The sequence below is a fragment of the Lygodium microphyllum genome, chromosome 24 (genome assembly GCF_053477565.2).
Source record: "Lygodium microphyllum isolate KBCC chromosome 24, Lygodium_microphyllum_v1.1.10, whole genome shotgun sequence".
Lineage (NCBI taxonomy): Eukaryota > Viridiplantae > Streptophyta > Polypodiopsida > Schizaeales > Lygodiaceae > Lygodium > Lygodium microphyllum.
In genome coordinates, this window is record NC_141158.1 from 15233649 (window position 1) to 15253560 (window position 19912).

The 19912-nt window shown below is 38.9% G+C and overlaps 1 protein-coding gene across 8 annotated transcripts in view; it reads right to left on the reverse strand.

Annotated features, from left to right (window-relative positions):
• Positions 1-298: 298 nt before the first annotated feature.
• Positions 299-19912, reverse strand: part of LOC148014868 (ARM repeat superfamily protein) — a 100840-nt gene continuing 81226 nt past the window's right edge. For 4 of the 8 annotated variants that reach the window (XM_087665485.1, XM_087665482.1, XM_087665486.1 and 1 more), the window contains 12 exons: positions 19836-19898; positions 19640-19735; positions 19415-19524; positions 3404-3593; positions 3212-3326; positions 3018-3130; positions 2814-2894; positions 1959-2024; positions 1705-1860; positions 1559-1615; positions 1301-1381; positions 301-1177 (listed from right to left, as the gene is read on the reverse strand). In XM_087665485.1, the coding sequence (XP_087521611.1) occupies positions 1127-1177; positions 1301-1381; positions 1559-1615; positions 1705-1860; positions 1959-2024; positions 2814-2894; positions 3018-3130; positions 3212-3326; positions 3404-3593; positions 19415-19524; positions 19640-19735; positions 19836-19898 (1179 nt within the window). In that variant the 3' untranslated portion in view covers positions 301-1126. Of the gene's footprint in view, positions 1178-1300; positions 1382-1542; positions 1616-1704; positions 1861-1958; positions 2025-2813; positions 2895-3017; positions 3131-3211; positions 3327-3403; positions 3594-19414; positions 19525-19639; positions 19736-19835; positions 19899-19912 lie in introns of all 8 variants that reach the window. The other 4 variants (XM_087665488.1, XM_087665483.1, XM_087665489.1 and 1 more) reach the window with 2 other exon arrangements.

A 19912-nucleotide genomic window follows, 5' to 3' on the forward strand; every position in this document is an offset into this window, starting at 1 on the left:
GCTATCTTGACAACACTCCCTGCACTACAAGCTTCTCCTTATCGGATAAGCCCTGTCATTCAAAAAAGAAACATCACCACCACCACCCCATGATATCCTTATGAGACCATGGCAATACACAGAGTGTGGAATGCTAATTAGCAAAGGGATATAAAATTAGTAGGAGCTTGATGGGTGAGTGTGATAATTGTCTTTTATATGCACTTAGCTACACAGTTCTTGCAATACATTTTGCTTCAAAACAACTCTATTTTTATCATAAATTTTCCAATTTGTATGATAACTTTTCATATGTAGTTTTATCTAGTGTACTAGTACCTTTCGCCAAGGTCGACATAAATTGGGATGAGAAATTGGTAATTGAAAAAAATATTTCTCCAACAATGTATAGATTGATTCTAAGATTGGGATAACATAATGATAAGTCTAGTAGTGCACACATTTCATTTAACGAGTGTTAAATCCCATTTTCATCAAATTGGGAGGTACATCTTACATACCATGCACTACACCCCAAGGAGGCCATGCCCGTGCACAAATGATTTCACTTCCAAGCTCAGAGTTACCTTCACCTTGTCTTCATAACTAAGCAACAAAAACAATTGAGACCTCACCACCACCACATGAGATCCTCGAGAACATGCCCATGCACCACACTGCAGCTGCCACCTTCGATACCCCAGCATACCCGTTGGACAACTCACCACCTGCCAGTTAGAGACATGATCCAACACTATCCTACCATGTTTACACACCCATCATGGAGGAAGTTGCCCTAACCACTCTCTCGAGCTGACTATGCCATCAGATGCTAGAACTTTAGGAGGGCTAACTCATGCCACAATTACAATTTCCCACAACTTCTGACATATAAACTAGAATTTTTGTGGTTGGAACTTGACCAATACATGTTGAACATGGCATCAACAACAACCCTGTCCATGGCACAATGAATATGAATACAATGAGCTGCAAAAAGCTCAGATGTGGTACTTCTGGCAGGTGCCATAACACATGTAGGGGCAGACATATGAGCAGCTCCTCTGAGAAGTGTAAGCTGACCTCCAGGACACTGGCCCAAGTAGCTTTGGGCTGCACGTCACCAAAGAATTCAAAAGAACAGATGCTATCTTGACAACACTCCCTGCACTACAAGCTTCTCCTTATCGGATAAGCCCTGTCATTCAAAAAAGAAACATCAATGGTCAAGCATTTTTGTTTGGCACATCCTACTGTTAAATTTATTAAAGCACATCTAGATAAGTCTTCAAGACACATCTCGAAGTCCAAGCCATAACACCTGGCAAAGCAAACCAAAATATTGGCTATCATCTGCAGCAAACTTCTTAAGAAAGTCCACCAGATATGTCACGAGGTTGATCTGTCAACAATGATGACCAGAAAGACTTTAGTTTATCTGCTCACTTGCAACAATCCATCACATGCACAGAAACCTTGTTGACCTAACCTACATCAAGAAGGAACGAAAAAAAGATACAGAAGACTCTTAAACAGCCACATTGTCCTTCTACATGATCTTACTGGCTTGAGAATGAACCTGATTAATGGGATCTGAGGCAGCACAAGGATCCTCTTTGTAGTCTCCTTCTTGAACCTTTGATAAAGACACATCATCAACAGCTTTAAGGCTGTTTATGAGGAAACAAAAATAGAAATTTCTTTCATTGAGACAGGTAGACTTACCTCATCTGTTAGAAGATGGCTCACATCTTCCAAGGACTGGAACACTGATCTGTGATTAGATTTGGTGCTCAGGCTTTGCTTGGCTTCTTCTGTCACTTCATTTCCGTTCTCCCAATCACCATCTTCTTCATCAACCTCCTCCCAACTATCATCATCCTGATAGACACAAGACAAAACAGACAATGTGAAGAATATGCCCAGCATTCTACCCCTGCTATGTCAGCTCAACATCCCAAATCAGTGTAAGCAAAAACCTCGTTTGGGTCTGCAGTCCCTTGCTCTTGCATCTCAATCAGCACATTGACCAGCAATGATAACAACTGTCAGACCAGTAGAATACAGTGCTATTATAATCAGTATGACCAGCAATTACAGCAACAATGGAATCTATTAAAGCAGAAAATGCAAGAATATGTTGACTATCTGACACAGGTTCAAGAAAATTGAGAAGATCTTAACTGTGTTGTACCTTGGAATGTTTTCAGTGATGTTATCTGAACCTTAAACTCATGGGCCATAGTTCCATACATCCCAGCCACATGATGATTAATCAAATTTCACAAAGTTTGATTCTAGCATTCAGGAGCATTTTTTAGACAAACCGAGGGTCCTGGATCAAGGATGTTCCATGTAGCATAAAAGGTCAACCCAGATCAACATGTGACATTTGACCTATTATCACATAGTGAAGATCAAAATAAATACTCTAGATTGTATAAGGTCTCATTAAAGCTCCAGAAGCTTTGTCTAAAGTTTCATCAATTGCCTTAGGGTTGAACATTGAGAATCCTACAACTTATAACGATTATGCATTGTGCCCTTTTTTTAGAGACATTTGAGAGCTATGATCAGAAGCCATGAAGCCTATTTGTATCAGAAAGGGTAGAACCTAGTTGACACTCGACAGTTAGCTAAAAGGTCACCTGGCTATTAGATTGACAGTTTGGGTCTCAGTTAATTTTGTTTGAATGTAAGGGGTGCTACGTCACATTTAAGTGTCAAACTGGGCTTACAAGGACTATATATCACCTACAAGTAAGATTGTACTGTTCTTCCTCATTAAATATGCAGTGGAAACAAATCATTAAATTCATGTTGAAGCTTCCAACCTTAACAGGTAAAGGCAAAGAACTCCATTGCTCGGGTGCTCCCTTCGCCCTGGAGCGTGTAATAATCCCACTCACTCTGGACTGCAAGTAAAATGGAGTAACCACGTATCCACTAATAGATGAGCAGAAAGTCATGCTTGAAAGTTTGTCCCCATATGCCCAATCTGCATGAGTATTAGAAACCCTAGCAAGAAAAAACCTTACCTGAATAAAGTAACCTTGCACATATATTTTGGAGAGTTCTGGATGTTTTGAAGCTAGAACCAGAGCAAGAGCTGTAGTTGTGACTTTTATTTGGTAAGAACCCTGAATTTCTCCTGTAATTAAACCAAGATACTGAAAACATTGTCTATTCTGTAATAAAGACGAGGTAATTAATTCTCTTGATTGATAGCCACCTTGCTGCTTGGTCCATTCTGACATCACATACGCAAGAGAGTTTTGATATCCGTTGGCTCGGCTTTCTACCAACAAATTAAGCAGCTGTCCAACATCTGGCACACTCATGTGCACCTGTTGGAACTCATGTCAAAACAGCTGAAATACATATTCATTGATACAAAAAACAAAAGGAAAACAACAGGAAGTACCAGCCTTGCAAACACAAGAAGCAGGGAATTTTTCAGTTCCATTATTTCAGAAGTCTCCATGCGTGCCACAACTGCTGCTACAAGGTCCTTTAAATGTGGGGCAATTTGTGATGGAAATTTCTGTATCAGCTGAGTAATGTATCGTTCAACAAAGAGCGAACATGAGCTATCTAGTCCTGGACTCAACAGCCTGCACAAAGTTCCGAAGTAGCACTCATTAAACAGCTGCTGCCCAAAATCTTCTTCCCACCACCCATTTGAAATCAAGAACATGACTTTGCAATGTGGGCCACAACTGTGGTTTGCCAGACTCGGGACTGAGATTAAACATGCATAAACAATGTTTTCCATGGCATAAAATGATAATTTTTCTAACCATCCCTTTAAAAGATCAAGTTATATTGAACACAGACAAGCATTTATAACAAGATATACCACAAGCTACAATAGACACTGAAACACTACAATGTCTGACCAACCTTAGACAGCTTTAATGGGGTCATCATGTCATCAAATCACAGATCAAGGCTCAAGGTTCAAATGATTGTGCACAATTTCAAAAGCTCATGAGTAATGACATAAACTATATAACATGTGCAGGCTGCACCTGCAGGTGACAGAGCAGTACCACAGTATATTTTCATCATCACTAATGTGGCTCCTAGAAATTTTTTGAGAAAAAAAATGTGACTACTAGAAGCTCATGAACATCAAAATCAATATAACAAAGCTGAACATTTCAGTCTTAGCCTACAAGCTGTCTGTCGGCCTAGTCATACAGCTCTTCGGTCAAACCTTAGTTGAAAGAGAACTCCATGCCAGAACACACTCTCACACCCAAGTCACAAAGATGGAGGGAGGAATAAATATGTAAACTGAAGTAACAACTGGTCAACTGATATCAATTGATTGTACAACCAACTATCTAGTGATGCATGATACTATGTCACACCGACCAGTGTGGCTGTCACAGGGAAACATTTATACAGGTTGTGAATGGCTGTGTATTACAGAATTTACATCTACAAAATTTCACATGGGCTAAGACAACATCAAAGTGCTCAGAGCTCACAAAACTAAATTCTGTTGGGTTTGACTCATGCCTACGCTCACAGAGGAGTATCGGTGATCTTCAATAGGACATTGGGGCACTTTTTACTCTTCGTACGAGAAGTTTTTTCCCCCGAATTCATTCCTTTTATTTTATGTGCATATATTACACTGTTTTAGGCACTTATCGTGTTTCACTCTTTGGGCATGAACACCCTCTTACAACCCTAAGGTTTAAGGGTTGTACTTTGTACTTGCACCTTACACTTCAGATTATTGCATTGGGAGTTATACTCTCACACTATACATTGTTCACTCTACTCTCAGCTGAGCTTCGATCTCTTCCTAATATTACATTTGGTATCAGAGTTCCAGGCTTCCATGTTCCAGATTAGCCTCTAGGAGATCTCGGTCAACTCAGCTTCAGCTCCTCCCAGCCAATCAGCTGCTGCCCGTTCAGACCCACAGCACCAGCAACCGTTGCTGCTCCTGCCACCAGTGCCGCCTTTGGTCCTGTGCTCCTTCAGTGTGCAGCCACCCTCCACAGGCCACTAGTCTTCAACGGTGCTGCCTCCTAGTCCACCACTGCTGCCAGTTGCTGTCGCTGCCCAGCTGCCAACACTGCCTGCTGCAACTCCCACACACTACAGCTCCCTTACCTTGGGTCACACCTGGTCCAGCTGCGCACTAGTGCCGCCTGTTTCAACTTGCGCAGCCCTGCCATTGTCACCTCCCAGTCGCCACCACCACTAGTGGTGCCGCCTCTGATCTCTCCAGCACAGCTCCCTCGCCAGCACCTTTTCCAAATTCTCCAGCTGTATCAGAGCTCCAAACCTGAGGAAGCCAGCATTAGAGGTAAAGGAGGCATTTACTCATTTTTAATTAAAAATTTTGAATTACAACAAAAGGGCTTTTGTCCAAGGAGTGTATCTGCAGAGATTACTTGGGAAGAGGGCTAGAAAATTTGGGGCTTTTGGGTATTGAGCAAACATTGGCACATATAGTAAAGGTTCAGTCTGAAATAGACTGATTTTGTGCATTTTGGGACAAGAAATTTTGGGGCTTTTGCATTTCTAGTGCTGCTGAGCATTTATTGCACCTTGGATAGCGTGCATTTCAGACAGTTTTGATAGAATGCACTTCAATTTGCTAATTACAGCAAAGTACTTGCTGTAATTTCTGAAAATTCTGAGATTTCCAAGTTGGTCCAGCTTGAGACATTCCTCTTTTGCTCTCTGATCAGCATTATTTATCATGGCAAATCAGGAAGGTGATGTATTTACTTATGAATCCAAGGAGGATAGGTTGGATGGTAACAACTATTCCCTCTCGTCCTTCATGATAAAGAATGTGCTGATTGCAAAGAATTATTGGGATTAAATTTCCTAATTACAGCAAAGTGCTTGCTGTAATTTTTGGAAATTTAGAGATTTTGCAGGTTGGTCCAACTTGAGATATTGCTCTTTTGCTCTTTGATAAGTGACATTTATCATGGCAAGTTAGGGAGGTGATGTATTTACGTATGTGTCCAAGGAGGATAGGTTGGATAGCAACATCTATTCCCTATGGTCCTTAATGATGAAGAATGTGCTGATTGCAAAGAATCTTTGGAATTATGTCAGCGATGAAATAGTTAGGCCTAGAGTTGTGGCTCTTGCTACACCTCCTCCAAGAGGACGTGGACAACGAGCAACTCAACATGTTCAGCTTGCTCCAGCTCAACCACTGCCCCAAAGATCAGCAACACAAAAGGCATGGGATACACGAGATGCACAGGCTTTGTCGCTAATTACATTGGCAATCCAACGGTCTATCATTCCTTACATTAGAATTTCGGTCTATAGCTTCTTCATGAGAAGCCCAGCTGACCTTAGAGCAAATATTTGATGGCAAGAATGAGACGCGCGTCTCTTTCTTGAAGAAAGAGCTTGACACATTGAAGATGAATAAGGGTGATTCTATGCAAGATCATCTAAAAAAATTTCAAGACTTGCATGAGCAACTTATGAATGTAGATGAGTATTATTCAGATGCGCAGTTGATATCTACTACCTTGAATTCATTGCCACCCTTGTACTTGGCCTTTCATACGGCCTTGAACCTCACCATGAGGATTTTCCCACAGCCACTCACTTTCATTCAGTTGGTCAGTTTGCTCTTAGAGAAAAAGCAGACATGAAAGAACATTGGTGTAGATGTTATAGCCTCTAAGCAGGATTTTACGGCAAGGGCAGCCAAGCAAAGAATGCTCCACAGAGCTTTGGAACATTAGGTACTTCACAAGACAATAAGAAACAAGGGGACACGCAAGCCAAGAAGAGCAAGTGCCACTATTGCAAGAAGCCAAGACACTACATCACTGAGTGTAGAAAGTACATAGCCAAAGAGGAGTCAAGAATGTTTGTTTCTAATGCACCTTCTACTACAATTGAGTCCACATCCTTTGTTGCAGATAGGGACTATTGTTTTTGCACATGCAATTATGACTCTTCTTAGACTAATAGAGCATTTAGCTCTATTGAGGATGTGGACATATGGTTTTTTGACAATGGTGCTTCCAAGCACATCAGCTCACAAAGATTTGTTTGCTTCTGTTATTGCAACCCTAGTTGGCAAGTCTATATAGTGTTCCAACAATACATCATACCCTATTAGAGGTATCGAGGAGATTGTGTTGATAGCCATTGATGACTCTATTCTCCGCTTGCTGGATGCTTTGTTTGTGCCATGCATAAAGAAGAATTTGTTATCTATTCTTCTTTGGCAAGGAGTGGTTTGCAAGTTATCTTTGATGACAACAAATGCATGGTGAGAGATAAGGAACACGTGACTTTGATTTTAACTGGCACTCAATGTCATGGGTTATACGAGTTAGATGCTTTTTCAGTTGATCAGTTGGTCTATCTAGCGTCCACTCTTACTCCTGCCATGTAGGCAGAGTTATGGCATGTTCGCATGGAGCATGCAAACTATGGTAGCCTAATGCTTATGCAATGTACACACATACCTGATGATTTACCTCTCTTGGAGAGACCTCCTGAGCACTTATGTGAGGGGTGTGTATTGTGGAAAAAATGCATCGTTTTTCGTTTCCCCACGATGTTGCTTTTAGAGCAACTGCCAAGTTACAGATTGTGCACTTAGATGTATGTGGCCCTATGCAGACAAAGTCATTGGGTGGCTGTTATTATTTTGTCACTTTCATTGATGACTTTACTTGTTTTTGTTGGGTCTACTCTTTGGTGAAAAAGTCAAAAGTGTATGATGCATTTTTGGCTTTTGTAACACTTGCTGAAAATCAATCTCGCTGCAAGGTGAAGACTCTTTGTTTGGACCGAGGGGAAAAAAATACATGTTCTCTATGTTGAATTCTTTTTTAAAGCAAAAGGGCATTGTTCATCAGTACACTACTGCTTATACTCCACAACAGAATGGGATTGTAGAGAGGAAATAATTGGTCGCTCATGGACATGGCAAAATGTATTCTAAAAGCAAAGAGCTTGCCACTTAGTTTTTGGATGGAAGCAGTTATGTGTGCTTGCCATGTCTTGAATAGGTACTCCACTAAGGCATTAAAGAATATCACACCTTTTGAGACTTGGAACAACCGAAAATCTTCTGTTGGGCATTTTCGTACTTTTGGGTGTCTTGAATATACACACATTCCCAAGATACTTAGGAAGAAGTTGGATAACGAGGCTGTTAAATGCATTTTTGTGGGGTATAACAATGAGAGCAAAAGATATAGATTATATGATCCTATCTCTAAAACGGTATTTGTCAGTAGGGATGTGGTTTTCGATGAAAAATCAGAATTATCCCTTGCTGGTTTTGACACATATTAGGCTATCAGTGATGTATTTGAAGAGCTCCTACCCATTTCTTTTGGTGATACAACTAGAGCTTCAACTAGTCAACTTAAAGTTCAGCCAAGGACTCCATTGGGTAATGGAATGCAGATGGATCCATTGACAAGCATAAGGCCACGCTTATGGCCAAGGGCTACACACAAAAGAAAGGCATTGACTATAAGGAGACATTTGCTCCTACCTCCCGCATGATTACCATTAGGTCTATGGTTGCTTTGGCTACCCATTATGAATGGACTGTGCATCAACTTGATATAAAGACTACATTTTTACATGGGGAACTTCAAGTAGAAGTGTATGTACAACAACCTATTGGTTTTATAATTGAGGGATCTGAACACTTGGAGTGTAATCTGAAAGCGGCTTTATATGGTTTGACACAAGCTCCTCATGCTTGGTACGCAAAGATTGATGATTTTTTACTCAGCCAAGGATTCATAAGCAACTCATCAAAGTCTACCCTTTACATATGTAAAGAGGGAGCATCCTTGCTGGTCATATGTCTATATCTTCATGATCTTTTGCTTATAGAGACACATGCTGATCAAATTTCAGCATTCAAACAAAAATTGCAGCAAACTTTCGAGATGCCAAATTTGGGGCCTTTGCACTATTACTTGGGCATTCACTTCATTCATGATGCTAGATGCATTGGATTGTCACAGTCAAGATACATTGGTAAACTTCTTGAGAGGTTTGGATTACAAGATTGCAAGCCAATTTGTACACCAATGAAACCTAGACTGAAGTTGTCATTGCATAATGACAGTGACTTGTTTGATATTCATACATATACTCTAACAGTTGGATGACTTATCTACTTATGCAACACATGGGCGGACATATAGTTTGTAGTTTCAGCCTTGAGCAGATATATGCATAAGCCACGCATATCACATTGGCAAGCTATTAAGCATGCTTTCCATTACTTGCAAGGTACTAGGACTCTTGGGTTGCTTTATGCCAAGGGGGGACCATTGCACTTGCTTGCTTACAATGACTCTGATTGGGCTGGTGATTATGATTTTCATTACTCCACTTACGGTAATTGTTTCTTTCTTGGCTCATCTTGCATCTCTTGGCTTAGCAAAAAACAATCCATTGTTGCCACATAGTCATGTGAAGTTGAATACAAGGCAACTTTCACTACCACAGACGCTTATTAGCTGACTTGGATGTATCTGCCCACTGAGCCTGCTCCTTTGTTCACTCAAAGTCGGAGTGCCATTGCAATAGCATGGAACCCAGTGTTTCATGCGCACACAAAACACATTGAGATCCATTATCACTTTGTTAGAGAGAGACTACATATAGGTGATATCAGCCTTGTCTACTGTCCTACCACAAGTAATGTGGCAGATAGCTTCACCAAAGCTCTTTCTCACAACAAATGCCTCTTTTACTAATACCCCTTTTACCAAATCTTTTACTAATGTCTCTATCAGCATTGATTTGTGGACTTTTGTTTGAATAGGTTGTTGCAATGTCTCTAACAATGTTCTAATTTCCAAAGCTTTATGTTCTTTGTTCCATGTGTGGTAGCTAGAGACATTCTCAAAGCAATCGATCTAGTTGAACACATCTTCAGTTGAAAGGGCATTAAATGGTTTGAATCTCACCTTTGGATCACTTTGGTATTGTGGTTGATTATGCACTAGTAAATTTTCTGATGTATGATTAGTATGATTGATTTGTAGCATCAAAGAGGAAACTACATGAAACATTTTCTCTAGTGTTGTTTGTTGAGATTCTAGCATGAACTGAGTGTGCATATTTGTAACTTGGTATTGAGGTGAGTTGAGATGTGTGTGCGGGGATATTAGTTACCTCATTGTTGTCATTTCTCTTGTGTAAGTTTTCTTTTTGGAGTGATACATATTATTCTATGTTATAGCTTGCAGAAGGTGTCTGATTTGTTGACTGGTGCAGATCTTGCAAAGAGAGAGTGGGTCGAGTTATATTGTCGTCATCTCCACCAATGTGATGTACACAGTTAATCAATTAAAATGAAAAAAAGACCACCTCTCTATTATCTTTTTTTTCTCTTCTACAATGTTTTAGTCATGATCAAGAAATTTGTGAAGGTTGTTGAAATTGCGACTGATGTGGCAGTCACGTTCTTTCTCTCCTATCATCTTCCTCCACATCACTCTACATGATGCAAAGAAGAGGTTCAAAGGAAAGTGCCATTACAATGGAAAGAGAGGCCACATATTGGAATGTAGAAAGAAAGTGAATAATTTCTTGATGATGACTAAAACATTGTAGAAGAGAGAAGAAAAAGATAATTGAAGAAAAATGGCAAAGTCTTTGAAGAAATGGCATCATTGCTAAGAAAAGAAAAGTAAAGAGAAAACTTTACAACAAGTACTTCAATTCTCAACTTAACCTCATGCACACATACATACACACTCTATGATGAGATGTCCAAGAGATATTAAAAGTCTTAGTCATTTGAGCTTTCTCGTCAATCTGACTACTTGACTAAACTTTTAATTTCTCTTGGGTATCTCATCAATGATGGCCCAAGTATAATTACAAAGCGTTCTCGCCATTGATCACCCTTAAATAGAAAGATGGATATTTAATCGTATTTTAAAACACTTAAATAATACAAATCACCTCTCAAATTACATGAACATCAAATTAATTTGGAATCATTGAACCAATATATCTTTGTAACACTTCATATACAAAAGGTTTGTTACATCCCAATGTAAGTATTGAGAAGAATATAAGAATGACAATACTTTGAACATAACTAACTCAATCACTTATTACCATAAGAATTGAGAGAGAGAGAGAGAAAAAAAAAAGAGTTGACATCACGTTGAGAGGGAAATCGGCCCCTCCTTTACACAAATTTATTGAAACAAAACCACGGATACCAAGTATCTAAACCATATACAAAAGATCTGATTTGCTGCAATTTTAGAAAATTAGGATTTTGAAATGCTAATTTCTACAAACTCCAAGCAACAAGCTAATTTTCTTCTTAGTGCTTAAATTAGATCAAGCTAAGTAGAAAGTGCTTCTTGAATGAGAGATAGATAGAAGAGTACACAACATGTGGTTGAAATTTTAGCATGACAACTTATTCCAAATAAAGAAAGAGACCTCCAATATATAAGTATGGAGCTTCGGTGCTCAAAAGTGAAAAGTAGAGGTTACAAATGATATGTGTTTACTAAAAATAACAAGTGTAGAGACATATACTTGTCTTTTCAAGATGACACATCCTATTCTAAATGCTACATGCACTTTTCTAAAGAAATAAGCTTTCAAACATTCTACTCTTAAAAACTCTCAAATGATTAAGAATTTGAGATAACTGCTAAAGAATTTCCATTAGAGCAACTTCCAAAATAGTAACCTTCTAAATTTTAGCAATCGTCAAATTCAACTTTTTGAAGAGCAACATTATATAGATTCACCAATTCATAGTTTGTTTCTTTAATCATGAGCATCTGGGTTCACTTTCTAAAACCACTCATTATATGGGCTTCTAGTCAATGTGACTACATTGACTATCTCATTGTAAAAGTCTTAGTCATCTGAGTTTTCTTGTCAATCAAATCACTCAACTAAACTTTTAATTTCTCTTGGGCAACTCTTCAATGATGACCCAAGTATAACTACACGGCATTCTCACCATTAACCACTCTTAAATAAAAAGATAAATATTTAATCATATTTTCAAACACTTAAATAATACGAATCGCAGTACATGAGCATCAAATTAATTTAGAATCATTGAGCCAATATGTCTTTATAACAATTGATACATAAAAGGTTTGTTACATGTCTCCCTCTTTAAATCCGTCTTGTCCACAAGATGTTGCTTGAAGTAATTCTAATCCTACAACTTTTTCATAAGCTACAAGTATTTCTAGATAGTTTTTAAAATACCCTTTTCACATCCATTGAGAATCTAAATGAGAGTAATTTTAAATTTCACAAAAAAAATTCCAAAAATATTTCTTCATTGTTTCTTAATCATATGCAAGACTATTTCCTCTGATTGAAATATCTCCTTCTATTCATCTACTTTGGTGGAACTTCTATTACAAGTTTCAATGGTGAAAGTCTTTCATAAGGCTTCAAAAGATAAATTTGAAAAGCATTGTGAATTCTCCAATACTAACTTGTAATAAGCATCGTTAATCTTTCCAATGACTTGAAATGGCCAATAATCTCATATTACAAGCTTAGTAACTTAAAATGAAAACTTATTAGAACTTCTTAGATGAACTTTGTCAAATTTCAACCACACCTAATTTGCTTTTTGTAAAATCAAGTGTTTTCTATGTTTATTTGTTGCTTTTTTTGTTTTTCTTGACATCTTTGAATAGCTCATCTAACTTGGGCAAAAGCTTTATCCATATCACACACAAACTCATTGATATGAAATATCCCCTCCTTTGTTTTGAGAATAGATAGTAAAAGTGGTTTTCTATACATGATCTCAAATGGTGCTTTACTTGTAGAAGTATGAACTGTGTAGTTATAGATATATTCTACTAAAGATAAATACTTTTCCCATTGTTAGTTGGCTTCATGGCAATAACACTTCAGAATATCTAATATTGTGAGATTAGCTATCTTACTTTATCTATCTGTTTGAGGATGATAGAAAGAATAAAAATTAAACTTTGTACCAACATTTTCAAAAATAGCTAACCAAAAGAGTCTAGTGGTTCGTGGATCTCTATCATCCACGATGGATTGTGGCAACCCATGATGCTTAAAGATTTGTTGAATAAATATTCTAGCCATATATTGAGACTTAATAGTCTTCTTAACTGGAATTAAATGAGCATGTTTACTAAACATGTTAATAATAGTCCATATGCCATCATTGCCCTTTGTTGATTTTGACAAGCGAAAAATAAAATCCATAGCAATGTTTTTCCAAGGTTGATTAGAATTAGTAATGGTTGCAAAAGCCCTGCAAGCATTTGACGATCAAACTTAATCTTTTGGTGCACATGACATTCTTTAATGAATTGTTCAATGTCTCGTCGAAGACTTAGCCAAAAGAAATACGTTTTAAGTGCCTTGGTTGTGGCCAAAATATCATGATGAGCCATCCAAAATAAGCATACAAAGCATGTTCTCATAATAAAGCAAACAAATAAAGTGTTATTTTCTTACTTTATCAAAAATAAAGATATACATCTTCTAACGTCATTAACTATTTGATATCGGCTAAAGCTATGATACTATAATAAAATTGCTACACCAGCACATCTACTTTTGAGACTTATCAGTTCGTTATTTCAAAGGTGAGCTTTACATTTCTGTCTCTCCCCTGCAAACTCAAGTTTACTCTTTTACCAAGTTGTAAAATCTCCTAGATAAAGATAGAGGCACTGCGACACGACAGCCTTGTCTAAATGTCAATTGAAACAAACCATAATGATCTAATAGTCTACTAGGTAATGCCATAGAGACAAACTATGATACCAAACAATCCACACTTAAGTATATCTGGGATGTACTCCCAAAGGGATAACTCGAAAGTGTATGTGTTCAAGGTTAAGTCTCTATCATAGGTATACCACCTAAAAGTGGATATGTAGAGTCCTAAAGGCTATGCCGAAATATGCAAAATCCCTTGGTGTGATAGGAATCAAAGGTGTAACAGAAGATGAGGGAGGAACAGATGGAAGCCAAAATGGATTTGTGATTAATATTGTTATGGAAAATATCGTAGGTTGCTTTTGTCCATTAAATGCATTAGATAAAGATGCATCCATTGCATGTTGAATATGAGAAATAAAATCATTTGAAAAAAAAAGCAAGAAAATGAATACTTACAAGTTTTTCTTTTAGCTTCTTAGCTAGTTTTGAGTTCATAAAAAAGTATCTGTCTTTCTCATTGTTTACAAACCAAAGCTTGTTTTAACGAGCATCCCCTAATCCAACAGAAAATACAGAATCCGTTGACATAGAACCTCAAATAATAGAGTTCTTACCTGGCATGGAAGAAAAGAAGTACTGTAAAAGTGATGTGTAATTCGAGTCAGGTTTTGCTTGCCAATAGCCGGTTTGTAGTGAAAAATCGAATCTTATGCAAGAGAGAAAAAGACTAAAAACGCAAGTATCCAAGAGAGAAAAACAAGATGATAGCCGTTAGGTGCACACACAACCTATGAAAGAGAGAAAAGATTAAGGCGGTAGCCAAAAACTATAAATGCAGCCCATGGAGGAGAGAGGAGATCAGGGTGACAACTCCAAATTGCAGGCGACAACACCAAATGGGTGGCGAAGACTGAAAATCAAGGGCCAAATGGTAGCAGATGGCTGGGGAAAGTTTTGATACGATGTCCTCTGCAAACAAGATATGGACAACAAAGATACGGCTCCTGAAACCTACAAAAACGAGTTTGAGAGAGAGTGATGCACTACATGCCTATTTATAGAAAGTTTGAGACACACAAATTAGGATTTTGCATGTGAAACACAATAACTCTCTAGGTTTGCATTTCTGTTTAAATGAGAGGTTTTCTTCATTAATTAAGCGTGTTTTCAAACTGTTTAAGTCAAGCTAATGCATTTTTAGCTCAATACACTATTGAGATATCAAAATCATTAAATCCATTGCATTCCGTTAACTCCTAGTTTGATGTCTTTATTTCTATTCCAAAAAGGCTTTATTTGTAACATTTATTAGTATTTGGGCTTTTTCCCAAAGAACTGGGGTACTAGGGTACCACCTTAGATAGTAGAGTGCCTCATGTGCCCATAGATAGGACTTGGACATTCATCCATCTTCACTTCACACTTCCTCTCTCATTCATTCTTCATCATTACCCATCACACCTTACTCATCAACCCTCTACCACGGTTGTCCACGCCCCTATGCTAGTGGATATCTTAATCCCAAGTGCTGTCCAGCTGATCGTGATGCCATGCCAATAGGTGAATTCATTCTAGAAATCTTTTTCATATCACCATCAGCTCTAGACACTCCAAATTGTTGCGTTTTGAGTCCACACAACTTGGCAACCTATTCTTCGTCACTTCCATTGTTGTGTTTCCTAATTTCACTCTTCATTGGAATGGTATAGCAAAATATCTTCATCATCATTGTGTCTTTCCACCTTTTGATGCCACCCCAACATCCAAATGATAGTTCCCAACCATCAGCCACTTTATGGAGGCTGTGTTTGCAGCACATTCGGATCGTCTAAACAAGCTACACTCTCTTTATGAGCCCTGCATCAAATACTTGCGTTTTTGTGTTTTCTTCACTACTAATGAGCTGCCCAGCAGTCGTCTTGACAGCAGCCATCATCCCAAAGAGATTCCAGCATACCCTTCATCTTCGACAACTCTTGAGGAATGCATTTTGCTCCCTCTATTGCTGTCCTTCATCTTCTAGTGTCTACTCTACCCAAAATTCCAAGGATTGTGTTTCACTCCCTCCATAGAGCACCTCTTTAACTCATCATCAATCCCCATGCCCGAAGGACTATGTTTTGCTCCCTTCACAGTGTAAATTCCTTCCAAGCACTGCCACCTGATCAATTAGAGCAATGTAGTTATGTCCGAGCTCTGCTCCATTGTATTAGCACGATTCATTCATCATTTCTCATTCATCTTCCTCTTCAATGTTTCTAAGTTTCTTTGTCTTAGTGTTCGTAGTACACACTATGTTTCCCCCTACACACACCATCATTTCTCGACATGGCCTACAGCTCTACACTCCACTCCACCAAGAGAGATTATCTGTGATACCCCTATCTTACGTCCCTCTTCTACTCAGTTTCGAGAGGCCACCTCTGGACGTTGTCTACCCTCTATTCCCTTAGAACCTCAAATACCTTCTCTGGTACCAACCACAGTCCTTCCTTTATCATCAAACACTTTGGAGACCATGATTTGAGTTCTCACATTCCCTATCTCTATTAGAGGGGAATTCACAGGGGGATCTTATGTCTCTATATTTAGAAGGCGATCTATCTTCAAAGGGATCACTACTCATCATTAGATCATTAGGATACCTTGGCAAAAAGCCTTTGCATTCTTCATCTTCCTTTGAATGGGATGGTGGATATCAAGTTACCATCTCACCAATTGATACCCAAGATCTACAAGTTTTACCTAAGTCAAGGCCTTGGATGTTTCAACCATGACTTTGTGGCTATGCCTTCACACATTTTTACCAACATGGAGACGTGGAGCTAGTGGCTTTTCTCCCAAGGTCAAGTTTCGGACACCATCAACACACCCTATCTATTGTTCTTCTTTATACGTGTCCTTTTAGGTGGAATACTTGGATTACAAGAAGGTGGAGAATCTCTCTTTCACTCCTAGGGTATGATACCTTTTTGGGTCTAAGAGGGATTGTTGAGATACCACAATCATTAAGTTCATACAATTCCATTAATTCCTATTCTAGATTCTAGTTACAACACAAAAAGGCTTTATTTGTATCATTTGATAGTGTTTAGGCAGTACGTGATAGAGTTGGGCGCTACCCTAGATAGTTTGATGATTCATGTGCCTATAGATATGGCATGGGTATTCATCCATCTTCACTCCACACTTACTCTCTCATTCATTCTTCATCATTCCCCCATCACACCTTCAACATCAACCCTTTACCACTATTGTCCACACCCATACCCTCGTGGATATCTCAATTTGTAGTGCTGTCCAACTGATCATGACACCATACTCGGAAGTAATTTCATTCTCAAGGTCTTCTTCACATCATCATCAGCTCTAGACCCTCTAAATTGCTGCATTTTGCGCCCACACAGCCTGGTTACTTGTTCTTCATCATTTCCATTGCTGCGTTTGCTAGTTTCACTCCTCCCTACATTGGTACACAGAACATCTTTATCATTATTGTGTGTTTCCAGCTCCTACTCCCACCCCAACACCTAGGTCACAGCTTCAACCGTCAACCACTTTACAAACACAAATTCAGGCCATCTACAATAGGTTACACCCTCTTTATCAGCCCTATATCAAGTACCTTGCATTTTTGTGTTTTCTTCACTCCTAAAGGGCTGGCCAACAGTCATCTTGACAACAACCATCGTCTCTGACAACGCTTGAGGATTGCACTTCACTCAATCTATTGTTGTCCTTCATCTTCCAACGTCTACTCCAACATTCCATTGGCCAAAGGACTATGCTTTGATACCTCCATAGAGCAGCTCTTTCCCTTGCCATTGGCCCCTTTGCCTGAAGGATTGCATTTTGCTCCCTTCACAATGTAGATTCCTTCTGGGTGCTACCACCTAATCAGCCAAGACAGCGCAGTTATCTTTGAACTCTCCTCCATTGTATCAGTATGATTCATTCACCATGGTTCAATGTTCAACATTTTTCATTCATCTTCCTCTTCAGTGTTTCCAAGTCTCTCTCTCTCTCACTATTTGCTGTACATTGCATTTCTCCGGAAAACCCTCCAGTGGCAATATGATTCAAGGATGACTTTTGCGCTGTTTCCTTGGCGTATGGCTGTTTTGGAAAATTGGTAAGGAGATTGGAGAAGGCAAAGATGTGTTTCCATGCTAAGGGATGCCACCACGATATGTGCCAAGGGGTGGGAGGATGTTGGCCAAATTTTTGGGTCCTCTCAAAAATAGTGGCACTCTTTTTGGAGCATCTTGGTACCACCATGAGATGACTGCAAGCTGCATCCAATGTCCTCATTTCTACTTGTGAAGACGAGTATAGGGTAGCTTTCACAACTAATAGTCACTTGCTTTCGCAATATTACATGGATCAGTCTATTAGAATAGTAGAGTGTCCACTTGCAAGTTCCACTTTTGCCTCAATGGTCCACTCATGGGTTCCACTTTCATCTCAATACTACATGTATATCTTGACTGAGCAAAAAGCAACCTAGCATAGCCACTTACACCTATGAAGTTTGAGAACAGTGCCAGCTCCATAGCCACAATTAAGTGGTTCAAGCAATGTGTTATTGAATTGAGTATTGATCAATCATCTCCTACAATTTTCTGTTCGATAGTCCAAATGCTTTGACAATTGTGAAAAATCCAGTTTTTTATGCTTGTGTGAAGCATATTGAAGTACATTGAAAATTGCAAACTTCCATGCTTGCACAAAGCACATTTAAGTACATTGTCATTATCACAAGAGAAACTCTTCACAACTGAGATCCGCTTGTGTGTGTTCCTACACAAGACAACCTCATAAATCTGTTGATCTCAAGTTTGAAGCTTTTCCAAAGCTTTAAACATACTGCACTCCCAAATCGATCCACCACATCCCTCTACTTGTTCAATGTTCACAACATCACTCATGCAAAGGGTTAATCAATACTACACAAAGATGTGAGCTTCATCTTGCTCCTTTCTTGGCCCTCTTACCATTATTTCAACAGCAACTACTCCCTCAAAGGCTTTCCATTAATTTCCTTCTATTGGTTCCACGTAACCAATAAAGGCATTAAAATATATTACACCCCAAACTGGATGCCCCAGAGGAGAAAACCAAATGTATGCAGAAGCCAAAATGCTGTAAACAAAGCAGAGGGGAGGAAAAGGCTTGTTATTCTTGTAAAACAGTTTCTTCAAAAACTTATGCAAGAAAGGCAAGGGGTAGTCTTTGTGCTCTCATCCTTCTATGTCCCTTGCACTCTCCCTCTCTCTTGCATCAATTGGGTAAGCTTGACACTCAATATTCACTTGCTCATGATCCTATGTTTCTTTCATTCCACAGGCACAAACTGTGTTTCTTTGATACTAACACAGGCATGTGTTATTCAGCTGCAGAATATGCCCATATAAAGCATCAAAATCCTTCTAGCTCAGTGGCTTCGTATGTCCAGAACTTGATGTCTGAATAATACATTAGCTGTAGGACTATTTAAAGTGGATACCTGCATCTTTGCATCAAGAAGCCAAGATGCTTTCATGCAGCCCTCAACCCTTTTAGCTTAATTTATGGAGACAATAACATTTAAGTGCATATACTGAAGCTGTTCAACTTAAGCAACCCAATCTTACAGACTTCCTTGAGCTAAAGCCTCTTTTGTTTTCGTCTGTCAGAACTTGTGACAGGTGATTAAACTTAGCGCCATACAGAAAAATGAATTGTGTACCTCGCAGCAGCATCCAAAAGCATCTTCATAGTCTGAGAGATATCTCCACCCCAGACAAGCAGATATTCTTTGCCTTCCTGAATGAAAGCTGCTAAGCACTCTGTTGCATTCTGATTGCCAAAACCAACAGAAGGGCACACTGTAAGCAAGCTCTGATCAGCAAACGCTTTGACTGCTCACACTATATAGATATAACAGAGTATGTGACTGGGAAGATTAGCGTACTTGGAGTTCACTATGATCATCATGTTGAAGGATCAAGCTGATCAAAGATTGGAATGAAGCATTGAAAATTGCTTGCACAATTTGAGGCGGTGATTTCTGTACAAGTAATTGACAGCAGTGTCCCATGCTTACAAGTCCCATTCAAAGTTCTAGCAAAATTACAAACCTCAGCTTCAAAAATACTTGAAATGCACACCTTTAGCAGTATTGTAAGCAAATCAACTGCACCAGCTACTAGACCAGTTGGCTGATTTGAAGGCTGCAATTTAGCAG